The 17,101-nt window shown below is 44.7% G+C and overlaps 1 protein-coding gene across 2 annotated transcripts in view; it reads left to right on the forward strand.

Annotated features, from left to right (window-relative positions):
- MASP2 (MBL associated serine protease 2) overlaps positions 1 to 17,101 on the forward strand; it is a 127,546-nt gene that overhangs the window by 61,182 nt on the left and 49,263 nt on the right. The window contains exon 6 of one of the 2 annotated variants that reach the window (XM_073585072.1): positions 3,741 to 3,888. The exons of the other annotated variant lie outside the window; for it this stretch is intronic. Within the exon in view, the coding sequence (XP_073441173.1) occupies positions 3,741 to 3,888 (148 nt within the window). The remainder of the gene's footprint in view (positions 1 to 3,740; positions 3,889 to 17,101) is intronic. 2 annotated transcript variants of the gene reach the window in all.

Genomic DNA, 17,101 nt, shown 5'->3' on the forward strand with positions numbered 1-17,101 from the left:
ATCAAAGATTGAATCAAACGAAAAGTAGAAGTAGGGTTGCAATAAGAACAGTGTATTTCAGGAAAGCACTGAATTGAACCTGTGGAAAACAGTGACAGTGTGACACGTGATGGAAACAAAGATACGTAGTCTAAAAGAAAAAAATAAAATGCAAAAATAAAAAAAAAAACACACAAAAAAACAAACGTATGAGCAGGTAATTAAACTCTGAGTCATGAAGTGGTTAAATTTGGTCAAAACCAAAATCCATTCTTCCAGCATGAGAAGCCTCTTCCAGATATAAGAGGGTACAGATATACTGTAAAAGCAGTCGGGCGGCCCTCCACCATGCTATATGAACTCCACGCCATAACCTCACACATGGATTGCACGTTGTGCTAGTACTTGGCCACTACTTGATAGGCAGCTGTATAGTTTCGGTGCCTGGTCTATCGGGAAGTGCCATAGGAATGCGCATTGGGCTTCTTGCGATATTATCTGGACAGGAGCTGTGCGGTCCAGCGTACAGCACAAATATGTTTTCACAGCTTCTGTTTCTGTTGATATTGATCTAAAATGAGAAAGCCAGTGAAGTTGAAGATTTATCTTGGCCGCATGTCTTTAAATGCTTGAAACATGATCTATGGATGCTGATGAAATGGCCTCAGCTTCGTAGGCGTAGAAAAATCCATTTTATAGGCGTAGAAAAATCCATTTTATAAATACGACACTTTTGCTATTTGATATGGTGTCCTCGGGGACTCTTGTAATTTTCCAGTTTTGCGCTCTGTTTAATCTTCATTTTAGAGCTGACAGAATCTGTCCAGAAGCTGCCAGATTTCCTTGGTTCTCCTCCCGCTACTTAGAAGGCACAACCCGACCTGCAACCCCTTCACAAGCATAAGCCTACAAGCTTCATTGTTGTGACAAGATGGCTTTACAGCTGACACTGATCACATCTGAACAGCATTATTCAAGTAAAAAAAATGTTCTAAATACAAATAGCTCACTTGTCTTTTTCCTATAAAAATTCTTCTTCACATCTCTTTTGGATGACGGCCAATATGAGTGACAACTGCTCCCATATAGATTCCCATATACTAAAAAACATTGCAGACTTCCTGTTCACAAAGTCAAAGTAACCGTATTGGATGCCAATTTTTCATGGATTGAAAAAACAAAGATGGCATGCTTTTCAGGAGCAGTAATGTTGGCCATCGGATTTATAGCTTACGCAATTAGGACAACCAAGATGGAAACATTTAGAAGGCAGTGTCACCCATCCATATGTCCTTTACATATGTACAGGGCTGTGCTCTGCAAACGACTTTCGACTAACCTCTGCACTAATCCGTACCTCCCACTCCCGACTCCAAGACTTCTCCCGTGCTGCTCCTATCCTCTGGAATGCTCTACCCCAAGAAATTAGGACTAACCACAATTTGCATAGTTTTAGGCGCTCCCTCAAAACACATTTGTTCAGAGCGGCCTATCACGTTCCCTAATCAAAGTCATTCTATGTGTAAGTGTGCGTGTATAGCCCATTCACTATCTCCATCCATCCTTCACTCCCTCAAGATGGCTGGACCTTCATTGTAAATATACAATTGTAAATACACACCTGTACTTTGTATCTCCCTCACCTCATGGTAGATTGTAAGCTCTCACGAGCAGGGTCGTCTTATTTTGCTTTAATTATTGTATTGTTAACGTTGTTACTTATGACTTGTGTTTTGAAACTGTAAAGCGCTGCGGAATATGTTGGCGCTATATAAATAAAGATTATTATTATTATAAGACAATCCGTATATAATTATACACATGCATTATACAGGAGTGAGGGCTTCATGTTTTGCAAAGACCTACAAGTTCAGAATGCAAAGGGAGAACACTCATATTCTGGAATAAGATAATATAAAGCTCCTTATTTTTTGCTTATAGTTATGATTTATTCAAAGTTTGTCAAGACCAGAGATGTCAGACTCAAATACACAGAGGACCAAAATGAAAAGATTGGACAAAGTCGCGTGCCAAACTTAATATTTATTAAAAAAAATCTAGATGGAGGCCCAATGCTGTTGCATCGGGAGAGCGATAATGTCACATTGGGGGAGGCTTTGCAGCGTTGAGAATCTCTCTCCCCCCCCCCATGTGCTCACCCACCTATCCACTCTCTCTTTCCCCATGTGCTGACTTCTCCTGTCTGTGCTCTCATCTTTGACCTGTCTACCCCATCTTGGCGTTGATATTTGCTTTTTAAAGGGGTTTTCCCACGATTGAAAGTTCATTTTAAAAATTGTCTGTGTCTGACCGTGTACAGAACATACCACAGCTCCTGGGAAGGGGAGGACACAAGAGACAATACTGACGTTTCAGCAGGAGATCGCAGAGGATACATTTTGTGAGGTAAAATATTGTTTAAAAACAGTCAGTGATATATTTTACCTCAGAAAATGAATCCTCTGTGATCCCCTGCTGTAATGTCAGTATTGTCTTTTGCTCCTCCCCTGCCCAGGAGATGTGGTATGCTCAGTACACGGTCAGACACAGACAATTTTTAAAATTTAATTTCGTTCGTGGGAAAACCCCTTTAATGTGACCAGATTCATCTGCCTGTAGACACGTTGCCAATCTGCCATCGGGATCAGCCGAATGATTCACTGTGCCTGCCTAAGTAAATCAGACCGCCGCCATCTTTGTGCAGACAGATAGCGGCGGTCATATTAAAACTGCGCATGCGCTCCTTCTGTACAGAGATGGCGGCGGTCAGTGAATCATTTGGCTGATCCCGTTGGCGGCGTGTTCAAGACGGTGTTCCGCTGGTGGTACCACGCAAGAGGCTGCGTACGGCGTATACCGTGTGTGTGCGCGCATGTGGTGTGTACGGCGTATACAGTGTGAGTGTGTGTGTGATGCGACAGTGTTCCGCGCAAGAGGCTGGTACCACCAGCCGTTTCCATATTGAGAAGCCCATCACTTGGGTATCCCAATATGGTGGTCGGTGAACTTATGCCGCTTGTAATTCTGGGGTCCAGACACCTCTGGACAGAACAGGATGTGAAGACATTACAAGGTAATACCTTAGTAATATATTATGTCTACAATTGAGGAAGTTTTTCCTGATCATCAAATATAACGATAAACCTTTTCATATGGAAACAAACTTAAAGAGGCTGTCCCATGAACAAAGTTCATTTTAATAGATCTTCGCATATGATGTATGATGCCAACAAAAGTACCCAGTAAGACACCCCCTCTTGCACCGTATGATGACCTTACTATAACCCCATCAAACCACCAGAAAAAGTATGGTGACTCCATCACAATATGATTCCTCAACTGTAATTCCCACATGGTACTCCATAAAGTATAATGGGCCCTGAATTTACTTACATACAATATAATGGTTCCACATAGTCCTTCATATAGTATAATGGACCCTGCATTGCCTTCCATACAGTATAATGGCCCCACAGTCCTCCATACACTATAATAGCCCCAGATAGTCCTCCATACACTATAATAGCCCCACATAGTCCTCCATACAGTATAATGGCCCCACATAGACCTTCATACAGTATAATGGCCCCACATTGACCTCCATACAGTATAATGGCCCCACATAGTCCTCCATAATGTACAATGGCCATTCCTGGTGTCACGGGCCAAATATAATCATCCTTTGGCCAGATTTGGACAGCGGTCCAAAGTTTGACATGTGTGGTCAAGACCAAAGTGATCTTTGCATTTTTCCATTTCAGATTACAGCTGGGGGGAAAGACCTTGCTCCTCTCTGTGGTGAGACTTTACCTCCAGAAATTGATACGAGGAATAAAACTGTGGACATTGCATTTACGACAGATGGATCAGGACATCACACGGGATGGAAACTGCAATATACAACCAAAGGTCAGAGTAAAACTTGCAGATATGAGAAAAATACATGGCAGGGGGGAATCTTACACTATTGGCACCATCAACAAAAAGTATAGACACGACTCATGATGGATCTTCTTTAGCACTCAAAAGCTAATATGCTTTCTATAAGGCCTCTTGAGAGGAGTCCTTATCCTGACTTTCTCCTACTTTTCTGCAGAACGACACAAAAAGCTATGATGCAAACGTATGGACACGTAATTGTCACTTTTCAGACTCCTTTTTAAAGGGAAACTGTTCCCCCCTCCCCAAAATGTATATGACTTATTAACATGGGCATACAGGTAATAGAAATGTTACACTAGTCCTACCTGTCTTCCTCATATTAATAGTCTTGTTGCTGAGAAATGTTCTATTCTGTCTTTATGTTAATGATGTCTTCCAGGCTCCAGGGCATGTGGTGCCTGGAAGAATTCCCTGCCTCCTCTCCTTATTGTAATTTTACCCCCTCCCATGCACATCGGTTATGGCACTGGAGTCCCACGCCTGCGTCCTGCACTCCCTCAGAAATACATAACTCATCCTTCCTTCTAAGGGAACTGCAGTCAGGGATCTTCTGCACAGGTGCCAGTGACTTCCGCTCCACTGACCTCCAGTGTGCACACTGATAAGGTGCTCCCCCCACTTCCTCCCTGCATAGTCATCACTATGTACACATGGTTCCTAGCTATGACTCTGCAGGGAGGAAGTGGAGAGAGCATCTTATCATTGCACATGCCGGAGGTCAAAGATACTCACTGGCGCTGCGCAGAAGATCCCTAAATGCAGTGCCCATAGAAGGGAGGACGAGGTATGTTTTTCTGAGGGAGTGCAGGGTGCAGGATTCCGGGGCCATAACTGACGTGCATGGGAGGGGGACAGTATTGTAATGAAGACAGGAGGCAGGGGTTCCTTACAGGCACCACACGCCTCAGAACCTGGAAGAAATCATTAGCATAAAGAAAGAACATAACATTTTCTCAGAAAAAGACTATGAATATGAGGCATACAGGTAGGACAAGTCTAACATTTCTATCACCTGTATGCCCAACAATTATATCACCTGTATGCCCATATTTTCTTTAATACGTCATACTGATAGCTGTAGATATAAGGCTGGTAAAGGTGTTTACACATATCTATGGGCAGGACTTTGGCAGCAGCATTAACCCCTTTCTGCCATATGACGTACTATCCTGTCCACATGCCCTGGGACTTAATTCCCAAGGACGGGATAGTACGTCATAGCGATCAGCGGTGCCCACGTGGTGAGCGCCGCTGATCGCGGCCAGGTGTCAGCTGATTATCACAGCTGACACCCGCCACTATGTGTCAGGGGCGGTCATCAACCGCCCCCGACATGTTAACCCCTGGCACACTGCGATCAAACATGATCACAGTGTACCGGGGTTTTGGGAAGCATCGGCAGGGAGGGGGTTCCCTCCGGGCTTCCCTGAGACCCCCACAGCAGCGCAGTGTGCAGCGCTGCTTCAGTGGCCTCCTTCCCTGCAGGTCCCCGGATCCAAAATGGTGGCGGGGACCTTCGGGGGCCTGCAGGGAGCCGGCTTCCTCAGTACCTGCAAAGCTCAGGCACGAGGAAGCATTCTGCACTGCCTGTGACAGATCGCTGATCTGTCACAGCGATCTGTGATGTGACAGATCAGCGATCTGTCACATGACAGTTATGTCCCCCCTGGGACATTGTAATAAAGTAAAAAAAACAAAAAAAGTAAAAATAATTTATAAAAATCGCTAGGGGTGTGTTGGGGTTAGGGTTGGAGTTAGAATTGGGGGGTTTCCACTGTTTGGGCACATCGGGTGCTCTCCAAACGTAACATGGCGTCTGATCTCAATTCCAGCCAATTCTGCGTTGAAAAAGTCAAATGGTGCTCCTTCCCTTCCAAGCTCTGCCATGTGCCCAAACAGTGTTTTACCCCCCACATATGGGGTATCAGCCTACTCAGGACAAATTGCAAAACAACTTTTGGGGTCCAATTTTTCCTGTTACCCTTAGGAAAATAAAAAATTGGGGGCAAAAATATAATTTTTGTGGAAAAAAAATGATTTTTTTTTATTTTTACGCCCGGGCGATATAAACTTCTGTGAAGCAATTGGGGTTCAACGTGCTCCTCACACATCTAGATAAGTTCCGTGGGGGGTCTAGTTTCCAAAATGGGGTCACTTGTGGGGAGTTTCTACAGTTTAGGCACATCAGAGGCTCGCCAAACGCGACATGACACCCGCAGACCATTCCATCAAAGTCTGCATCCCAAAATGTCACTACTTCCCTTTCGAGCCCCAACATGTCCCCATACAGTGGTTTTCTCCCACATATAGGGTATCAGCGTACTCAAGACAAATTGGACAACAACTTTTGGGGTCCAATTTCTCCTGTTACCCTTGGGAAAATAAAAAAATTGGGGACTAATAGATCATGTTTGTGGAAAAAATATGATTTTTTTATTTTCACGCCCGGGCGTTATAAACTTCTGTGAAGCCCTTGGGGGTTCAAAGTGCTCACCACACACCTAGATAAGTTCCTTGGGCGGGTCTAGTTTCAAAAATGGTGTCATTTGTGGGGGGTTTCCACTGTTTAGGCACATCAGGGGCTTTCCAAACGCGGCATGTCGTCCAATCCCAATTCCAGCCAAAAAAGTCAAATGGCGCTGCTTCCCTTCCGAGCTCTGCCATGCGCCCAAATAGTGGTTTACCCCCACATATGGGGTATCAGCGTACTCAGGACAAATTGCACAATAACATTTGGGTTCCTGTTACTCTTGGAAAAATAAAAATTGAGGGTGAAAAGATCATTTTTGTGGAAAAAATATGATTTTTTAATTGTACGGCTGTACGTTATAAACTTCTGTGAAGTCCTTGGGGGTTTAAAGTTCTCACCACACATCTAGATAAGTTCCTTGGGGGGGGTCTAGTTTCCAAAATGGGGTTACTTGCGGGGGGTTTCCTCTGTTTCGGTACGTCAGGGGCTCTCCAAACGTGACATGGCGTCCGATCTGAATTCCAGCCAATTTCGCATTGGAAAAAGTCAAACGGCGCTCCTTCCTTTCTGAGCTCTGCCATGCGCCAAAACAGTGGTTCCCCCCCACATATCAGGTATCAGCGTACTCAGAACAAATTGCACAATAACTTTTGCAGTCCAATTTCTCCTGTTACCCTTGGTAAAATAAAAAAAATTGGACCTGAAGTAATTTTTTTTGTGAAAAAAAAGTTAAATGTTCATTTTTTTTTTTAAACATTCAAAAAATTCCTGTGAAGCACCTGAAGGGTTAATAAACTTCTTGAATATGGTTTTGAGCACCTTGAGGGGTGCAGTTTTTAGAATGGTGTCATTTTTGGGCATTTTCTATCATATAGACCCCTCAAAGTGACTTCAAATGTGATGTGGTCCGTAAAAAAAAAAATGGTGTTGCAAAAATGAGAAATCGCTGATCAACTTTTAAGTCTTATAACTTCCTAACAAAAAAAAATTTTGGTTCCAAAATTGTGTTGATGTAAAGTAAACATATGTGAAATGTTAGTTATTGAGTTTTTTGTGTGCCATATCTCTGTGATTTAAGGGCATAAAAATTCAAAGTTGGAAAATTGCGAAATTTTCAAAATTTTCGCCAAATTTCTGTTTTTTTTCACAAATAAACGCAAGTTATTTGAATGAAATTTTACCACTAACATGAAGTACAATATGTCATGAGAAAACAGTGTCATAATCACCAGGATCCATGGAAGCGTTTCAGAGTTATTACCTCATAAAGGGACAGTGGTCAGAATTGTAAAAATTGGTCCGGTCATGAACGTGCAAACCACCCTTGGGGGTTAAGGGGTTAAAGAATTAATCTAGCAATTATTGCTCCTGCAAGAACTGCAAGGGAAAAGTGAAATGGAGGAATTATGCTGAGAGCTCTTCAATCTCATGCCCATACAACATAGATAGCTGCTGACAACTATTCCTGTTGACTCCCCCAAACACATGAAGGCTTAGGTTATAAAAAAGCGCGTTTATCAATATCGGCCCATGTAAACATGACTCAAAGCGCTTGTTCGCTGGCTGATTTAATCGAATATGTTGCCATAAAGAATAATGGGTGATGGCAACACACAGCATATAGGTTAGGCTGCCAACATCAAACATGTTCTCTATGGGAACAGATTGATTGTAGTAACAGTACAGTCTTGTCCATCAGTGTGAACAGCGACATAAACAAGCACAGATTCACTTGCATACAGTTGATCTGCGCTCATTTATGGATCTTTAGTCATTTCAAGACACCTCTGCCTAGAAAACAAAAGGATCAACATCAACTATCTGATGGTTATCCACTAAAGCCCCCATACACTTCAGATAGCGGTCTTACAATCGATGGTTCGGTCACCTGCTATCTTGCCCCATTCAGTCATACACAGAATCGCTCCTGTGCTCCCAACTAGAGAGCGGCTTGTGGATGTCTGTGTCATCCGCTTATATCTTAGCGGGTATATGGATTGGCAGTAAGAAACTGGGGCCCCCCATACAGATCAGACTGTTGACTGAACCCATCTATATAGGGTTGCACACAAATGACGCACCCCAGGGGCCATGGGATACTTGGTACCGGGCCGGTCGTCTTAAAGGGATGTGTCACAGTGGCAGTGACCTGGTTCGTGGCCCCAGGCGGTCATGTAAAAGGGGAGTATTGATTAGGGATAAAGTTTATGTAGTGATTCGTGACGCCAGTTGGAGTGTTCGACTGTAGTATAGCCGACACTGCAGATGATCCCTGGGGGAGTAGATGGTGATGGCAGTGCAGATGTTTAACCCTCTCCAACCAGGGCTGACCCCAAGAGATTGTGATGGAAGTAGAAGGCATGGAGTAATAAGGCAGGAGACAAGGAAAGTCACTTTATCATTTACTGTAGTTCAGGTGCAGTTCAGAGGAGATATTACAACTCTCACCAGGTTACAGTCTGCTCTGCAGAATGGGAGTTATCCTTCACTCTTCTGTGAGTGTAAGTGTAAGCTTCCTGCTAATCTAATCCCTTCTGGGACCAAGGCTTCCCGGAGTTTAGAACTTTCCAGTGTAGCCACTACTCACTGTGTTTTCCTCCACTGGCAACTTGCAGCTTGGATCCTGTGTGAAGCTTGAGTTCCTTCTTGCACAATCCTTCACTGATCCTAGTTTGTGGCAGTCTTCCCTGGGAAAACACTTTGCTGTTGGTTATATAAACTCACACAGTCTCTCAGCTTACCACCCTGCTCTGAAAGCATGGATGGCCTAGGGGCTGATTCCCTGATGCTTCTTAGCTTTACTCCTGGAAGGAGCACATGGCATGGCTTCCAAAAGCATTCTCCATCTTTCCTTCACCTTCTTCTTCCCCGAAAAACAACCACTCTCGACTCCTCCCCCTCCCAGTTAGGGCATGTCTGCAAAGCTCTAAGCTTCAGACAAGTAAGGGAGTGAGGTAAATTGTGTGTGCGTGTGTTGTGGTCTCTAGCAGAGAAAGCATAACTCCCATTGCTCACAAAACACATGCAAAACAGTACATATTTAACTCTTTTGTGGCGGTAAAGATGCAGTGCGCCACACATATGGGTCGCCCTCCCAGGGCTGTGGGGTACTCGGTGCCGGGCCGGTGTCAGGGAAATGTGTCACAGCAGCGGTGACCCGGTCCATGGCCCTGGGTGCCCAAGTAATGGGGAGATGTGGTTAAATGAATAGAATAGTTCGTGACGCCACCTGTGGAGCTCGGCAAGGGAGATGTTAATCCAATGCTGCAGACAGATCCGCTGGGACTGATGGTATGGTGCAGCAAAGATGTAATAGCTCCCCACAGGTGAAGCTATAGTCCCAGGGCAGTGTAGATGTGGATGGCTCGGGGATGTAGCAGTGCCGGGAAGGTAAGAAGCAGACAAGACACAGCGGGGTGCAATTTCTGTACCTTTACTTGATAACTGCAGTCCAGGATCCTGATTACAGATGGTAACGGTGCAGGCTAGCTTGGAAGCAATTCAGTGATTCTCTCTCAGCAGACGGGCTGTGCAGTCTCCTTCCTAGCGCGTATTTGAATGAAGTACTCCAAGCACTGAGTTACTCTGAAGTTCCTCCTGTCAGATGTTCCCAAGAACCTTACTTGCACGGCAGACAGCTGTAGCCTCTCTCGGGGACTCCTCTCTCTCTGAGTCCTTGCTCTCTATCCAAGCTGCTGTTGTGCCTCAAGTCTTAGATGGGAGTAGGGCATTTACAGCCTCCTACTCCTCTGGTATCTGTGGCAGGACCGTTAGTATCCGTACAACCGTGAAGACCAGGCTCCAGTCCTTGCGCTCTCAAGCTGAGGGAGCTCGCCTTCCGCAGCTCAACCTACAGCTTCTCCCTACACGTCTGCACACTTCACCCTCCACAAACTCACTGACTCCTCCTTCCTCTTAGCCCTCAGAGAGCACTCCTCCCCTTAATCCAGGTTCAGAGTTCCACCTGCTAGCCTGGAGTGGAACTGTGTTGCATGTATGGATTGACTGCGAGAGAGACCCATCATTGCCTCCAAGCCTGGCATTACCCTTCCCTGGAGGAAGGCAAAGCCACTGTGGCGACCATACTCCTGGGGGCGCCACACATACACTTGTATGGAGTGAAGCTACGCCCTCTAGTTGGAAACACACACTGGTTTGCCGTGCCACTAGATGGGGCGCAGCCTTGCTCAATACAAGTGTATAGACAAGGCCGATCCCACTCGCCTGGAGTATGTACAACTCGTCCCGAGTCAGAAACCAGTGAATCCCCATAGCACACAGTGCGTGTGCTGGGGGGATTCATCAATCTGGTGACACAGAATACCTGCAGACGTATTGGTTTGGTCCAGGCAACCCCTTTATAGACAAGAATAGATTTGTTTGGCTGACTCTAATGTGTATGGATGTAAGGCTGGATTGCTCTCTGCAGCAAGTGCTCCACAACCCTTCCCCTTGCTTTTGAGAGATGCCTGTAATGGTAATGGTCTCCTCAAGGATGCTACAGGCAGCACTTGAATGAAGGGTAGAGGTTGTGGATTACTAAGTCTAGAGAGCGCTTTAGCCTCACAAACCATCTCCAGTGCTCTTGCAGAAATGGGTGCCAGGGATTTAAACTTTACTTTCTCATTCATGCTGTTGCCAAAACCTTACCCTAAAGGTATATTTTACTACCCCTATGGGTCTCCTATGTAGAGTTGTCAGAAGGCAAGCCCTTTCCAATCTGTATGTTTGCTATACTCACCCCCCGATGCTGGCGCCGTTCCAGTGGTGTCGGCACTGGTCTGGAGTAGTGAATAACTCCTTAAAATAAAGAGAGTACATCTCAGAGCAAATCTGATACAAGAGTGCGTACCATGTGCAAAGGCACCATAGTGTATACTGTAGCAGAATCTGGATAAATGGTCACAATTACAATTTTTTTCTACGCAAAAGGGGGAAAACTGTTTCTGGACGAGGAAATGAACCTACACCAGGAAAGGTTGCACTGAATCCTACGCCTGTGCATGACCCGAATTTCCAAATCTGCCATTATAGCTTCCATTAAGTTAGTCCCATGGTCATGCACCAAACATAGCAAGGAGCAGGGGTCATAAAGCTAGAACGCTTTGTACTAGAACTTGCCTATAGAGACAGTGTGCCGTATTTTTGTGGGCATTATCATGCATGTTAGTATAACCCAGGACTGGGCAAACTGCTGCCCGCGGGCCACATCTGGCCCTTTGCTTGTGCTTGTCCTGCCCGGACAGGCACAATCAAACAGAGTAGAAGGAATGCTCCAGCAGTCACAGTGTGCAGGCCAGGTAGCAATACAGTGTGCAGTGAGGAGTCTGATGAGGGCGGAAAGGAGGCAAAGCAGCCATGGTGCAGTCTGCATAAGGATTCAGAGGGGGCGGAACTGGTCGTAACCTCCTACTCTACTCCAAACATGCCCTCTATAGCAACAACCCCACTCTCCATAGCTACAGGCCCTCCCCGTCCACATGAAGCAGCCCTCATCACACAGTCACAAATCCTCCCCCTCTAGCAGCCTCACTTACGACTAGTTCTCATTTCAATGCCATAACACCCCCCCCCCCTTGGACATTCTGTTCAGAATATCTAGAAAACCGTGCAAACTAGTGACAGAAAGTAAATTACTTATTGTCATAATTCTGCAGCCCAGATATGTACTGAGATTATGTGAAAAGCCTGGACAACCCCTTTAAAGTCTGTAGTTGCTCAGTGTGAGACAGAATTCTACATGTGAATCCTCACATAGTGCTGTGTGTGCGCAATTCTCCAGGAGCGAGCAGGCAGGTGTTTGACCGCAAGTATGTGATTTGCGTACTCCCGGCCATATTCCGACTAGATGGCCGCAGCCTCGCTTAATGAAAGTGTATTGAGCGAGGCCGGACACGTCTAGCCAAAATGTGGTCGGAGATAGGCAAATCACACAACTGCCTGCTCACTCCTGGAAAATCCTGACAATGCACACACTGCACACTGTGTCAGGATTTACACATCTGCCCTTACATACAGTAACTACAGACTTGAGCCCGAAGCCTGGAAAACCTCTTTAAATAAGGCACATGTACATAAATGACATTCATAATGTGTAAATGCTGTTATCCTGCAGATAAAGGTTAAGGCTGTGTACACACGTCCAGAATTCCCGCAGATTTTATGTGTTTTTGCCGTGTTTTTCGCCACGAGACCGCTGCAAAAACGTATAAAATAAGCAGACCATTGAATTCAATGGCATTCCACACATGCTGTGCTAAGGCTGCGTATTTTTCCGTGGCGGAATCGCATTGCGGAAAAATACGCAGCATGCTCATTCTTTGTGCGGAATCGCGGGAATTCCGCACACATAGGAAAGCATTGTTCCGCTTACTTTCCACATGTGGCTATGCCCATCATGCGCAAAGTAAGCGGAAAATGTGCAGATGGTACCCAGTGTCTGGAGGAAAGGAGACTCTCCTCCAGGCACTGGGTACCATATCCCTGTAAAAAAAAAAAAAAGATTTAAAGAAAAAAATGGTGTTATTCTCAATTCGGGCGTCCCACGCAGCGTCCCCAGCCCTCAGCGATGCTCCCGGCATCTTCCGATCCCAGTGATGGTCTTGCGAGATGCTACGGCATCAATGGTCATTGTCGCAAGGCATCGCTGGGATCGGAAGATGCCGGGAGCATCGCTGAGGCCTGGGAACGCTGCGTGGGATGCCGAAAATTGAGAAAATCAAGATTTTTTTATTATTATTTTTAACATTAGATCTTTTTACTACTGATGCTGCATAGGCAGCCTCAATAGTAAAAAGTTGGTCACCCTAGTCAAACACTATGTTTGACGAGTGTGACCAACCTGTCAATCAGTTTTCCAAGCGATGCTACAGATCGCTTGGAAAACGCTAACATTCTGCAAGCTAATTATGCTTGTAAAATGCTAGATTTTCGTGTGAATTACGCATGCAGAATTCTTGTGTATTTCCGCGGCAGGGAGTTGCGGAATTCCCGCGGAAATTTCCGCGGGAATTCCGCAACGTGTGCACATAGCCTTAATCTGCAGGTCAGTAGTGTTTTACTGCTGTGCAGCTGCATTGAAAGCTCAGCTATGGGTAGACATGAACTCAGCAGCCTCAGGCTGAGACACGGCTACAGTCACCGCTCAGTACATAGTGAGTGGTGGCTGTCAACATGTCCTGATATTTTGACAGCTTGCTTTGCAGTGCATCAGTACACACCTTGCTGTAGTGCTTCCTTGTGCCGCTCACCATGTACTGAGCAGTGACTGAAACCGAGTCTCTGACTGTCAGATGCTACCTGTAGGAATAAAGTTACTTTCTTCCCAGTTGCTGGGCTGCCATTGTAGCAGCTGAATAGCTTTCTAATGGTACGTGCAGACAATCAGTAAATGCTGCGGGTTGAACGCTATGTACTTGTGCAGTGTCAAAACCGCTTCAACCGTGGATCACCCGCTGACACTGAAATATGGCGCTTCGTTCAGGACCGCAATATGTCAATTTGTCTTGCAGAGACGCGAACCTCCATAACAGAAATTACATCAATAGAAAGTATTCCGCACGGGTTCAGTGATCACATGCGGATTCACCTGCGTTCAATAGATGGCAGCACTTTGGACGCAGCGGACATGTGCTGCAACGTCTGGATTGTGGGCACATAGCCTAAAGCTATTTTAACTGCAGATTAACCCCACACCTGCAGGTAAATAGCATTATCTAGCGTGACAGGTTCCCATAATCATTTTAGGATCCAAGTTAAAATGCAAATAATGAATCCTCCCCAACAGCAGTGACACCGTTCTAGCAATGTCGGCACTGCTGTTGGCGGAGGGTAATGTGACATGGCTGCAGCTGATCAATATTCTGTCAGGGTGGATGTCTGCTCTGACAAAGTTGTAAAGGCTGCAGCCAAACAGTTCGGGCTCACTGTGGTTATCCTCAATACTTATAAACCCGTCTATATGTCAGTAAACAGCTGCATAAAATAATAACCAAAAAAATACACCGGCGTTATTCAGCTGCTCTCAACCATGTGTCTCTTGTGGCTGCGGATAACTGCAGCCTTCATGTGACAATGACATGGGTACACGGGGCTCAGCGTGGAAGAATGGTGCCAGTGTAGGAAGTAGAAGTGTATGTTATTATTTCATATTTTCCAGTTATAAGTTTTTGTCCTCTATTAGCCAGTAGTAGGTCACAGTAATAAAATAAGTTGTAATGTACCCTCCCCGATTCCATGGCCACCTGTCTGCCTCTGCTATGGTCTCTGGTTACTGACTGCAGTGGTGACGGGACGAGTGCAGCAGACATCACCTCCACACCCAATGAGCTCAGCGACTCCGCTCCATGTAGACAGCATGAGCTGCTGAGCTCTGTGATTGGCAGCAGCAGTGATGTGAGCTGTAGTTGGGCTGTCACTACTGCAGCCAGTAAATAGAGATCAGTGCAGTGATGAAATGGTAGAGCTAAATTTGGGGTGAGTAACATCATATTTTATTATTTTAATCCAGCGCTGGAGATTAAATGCTAGAAACTTATTACTGGAAAATATTATGAAAGGAGTTGTCCGGACTTTTGGTTACAAGTCTGTAAAACACTCTGACTGCAGACTTGTGAGTCCTCACAGCACGTGCACTACGCACTGTGAGGATTCTCTGGCGCTGGGCGGACACATTACCGCAAGTATGCAATCATTACATCACTAGTTAAAGTATGTTATGTGAAAAAGACAATTAAAATGGTGACAATGAGCTCGCTTTTCTGTAGGGGTAACATATGTTGACTAGCTTCTAGTAGATTTTACTATAAAGCTTATTGTAATCTTTATTCTTACCCATATATACATCTAATTAAAACCTTATTTTCAAAAATAAAATATTGAGCTGAATTAAGTTCAGCTGATTGGTTCAACCCTCCACAACTGTGCCAGTTCCTCATGTGGCCCCTTGGGAAAATTAATGGCCTACCCCTGCTATAACCTGTCCAGAGATGCTGAGTTTTCACAGACCCGGTGTGTAACTCACAAGCTGCAATATCCTGGCAACTCTCCAACGTGGCTGCTGTAATTGCAGCGATTGATGATAAGCATCTGGCTCAGTTCCCTGCTTGTTCTAATCCATGGTCAGGCATGAAATACAAAAAAAGGTTTATTCTCAGCCAGTAATTGCATTTGCATTAAGATACGGTATTTAGATTACAGCTCCAGCCTAAGAGATGGTGAGTGATTAAAAAAGCCATGTTGTTATCAGGTATATATTTACCCCAAACCGCTGGGCCCCTGGGCGGATATGGTTGTCACACTGTAGCTGGACAGATTCAATGCCAATGCTAAAAAAGGGCTCATGCCCACTGGCGATGATAAAAAGATCGGATTGAATTCGGACCAATTTTAACCCCTTCACCCCCAAGGGTGGTTTGCACGTTCTTGACCGGGCCAATTTTTACAATTCTGACCACTGTCCCTTTCTGAGGTAATAACTCTGAAACGCTTCTATGGATCCCGGTGATTCTGACATTGTTTTCTCGTGACATATTGTACTTCATGTTAGTGGTAAAATTTCATTCAAATAACTTGCGTTTATTTGTGAAAAAAATGGAAATTTGGCAAAAATTTTGAAAATTTCGCAATTTTCCAACTTTGAATTTTTATGCTCTTAAATCATAGAGATACGGCACACAAAAAACTTGATAACTAACATTTCCCACATGTTTACTTTACATCAGCACAATTTTGGAACCAAAATTTTTTTTTGTTAGGAAGTTATAAGGGTTAAAAGTTGACCAGCGATTTCTCATTTTTACAACACCATTTTATTTTTAGGACCACATCACATTTGAAGCCACTTTGAGGGGTCTATATGATAGAAAATACCCAAAAGTGACGCCATTCTAAAAACTGCACCCCTTAAGGTGCTCAAAACCACATTCAAGAAGTTTATTAACCCTTTAGGTGCGTCACAGGAATTTTTTTGAATATTTAAAAAAAATGAACATCTAACTTTTTTTCACAAAAAAAATACTTCAGGTTCAATTTTTTTTTTATTTTACCAAGGGTAACAGGAGAAATTGGACTGCAAAAGTTATTGTGCAATTTGTCCTGAGTACGCTGATACCTGATTTGTGGGGGGGAACGACTGTTTCGGCGCATGGCAGAGCTCAGAATGGAAGGAGCGCCGTTTGACTTTTTCAATGCAAAATTGGCTGGAATTCAGATTGGACGCCATGTCACGTTTGGAGAGTCCCTGATGTACCTAAACAGTGGAAACCCCCTACAAGTGACCCCATTTTGGAAACTAGACCCCCCAAGGAACTTATCTAGATATGTGGTGAGAACTTTGAACCCACAAGGGCTTTACAGAAGTTTATAACGTACAGCGGTACAATTAAAAAATCATTTTTTCCACAAAAATGATCTTTTCACCCCAGATTTTATTTTCCCAAGGGTAACAGGACCCTAAAAGTTATTGTGCAATTTGTCCTGAGTATGCTGATACCCCACATGTGGAGGTACACCACTATTTGGGCACATGGCAGAGCTCGGAAGGGAAGCAGCGCCATTTAACGTTTTTGGCTGGAATTGAGATCGGACATCATGTCGCGATTGGAAAACCCCTGATGTACCAAAACAGTGGAAACCCCCCACAAATGACACCATTTTGGAAACTAGACACCCTAAGGAACTTATCTAGATGTGTGGTGAGAACTTTGAACC

Source organism: Dendrobates tinctorius, unplaced genomic scaffold (genome assembly GCF_039654945.1).
Source record: "Dendrobates tinctorius isolate UK_male_01 unplaced genomic scaffold, ASM3965494v1 ptg000086l, whole genome shotgun sequence".
Taxonomy (NCBI): Eukaryota; Metazoa; Chordata; class Amphibia; order Anura; family Dendrobatidae; genus Dendrobates; species Dendrobates tinctorius.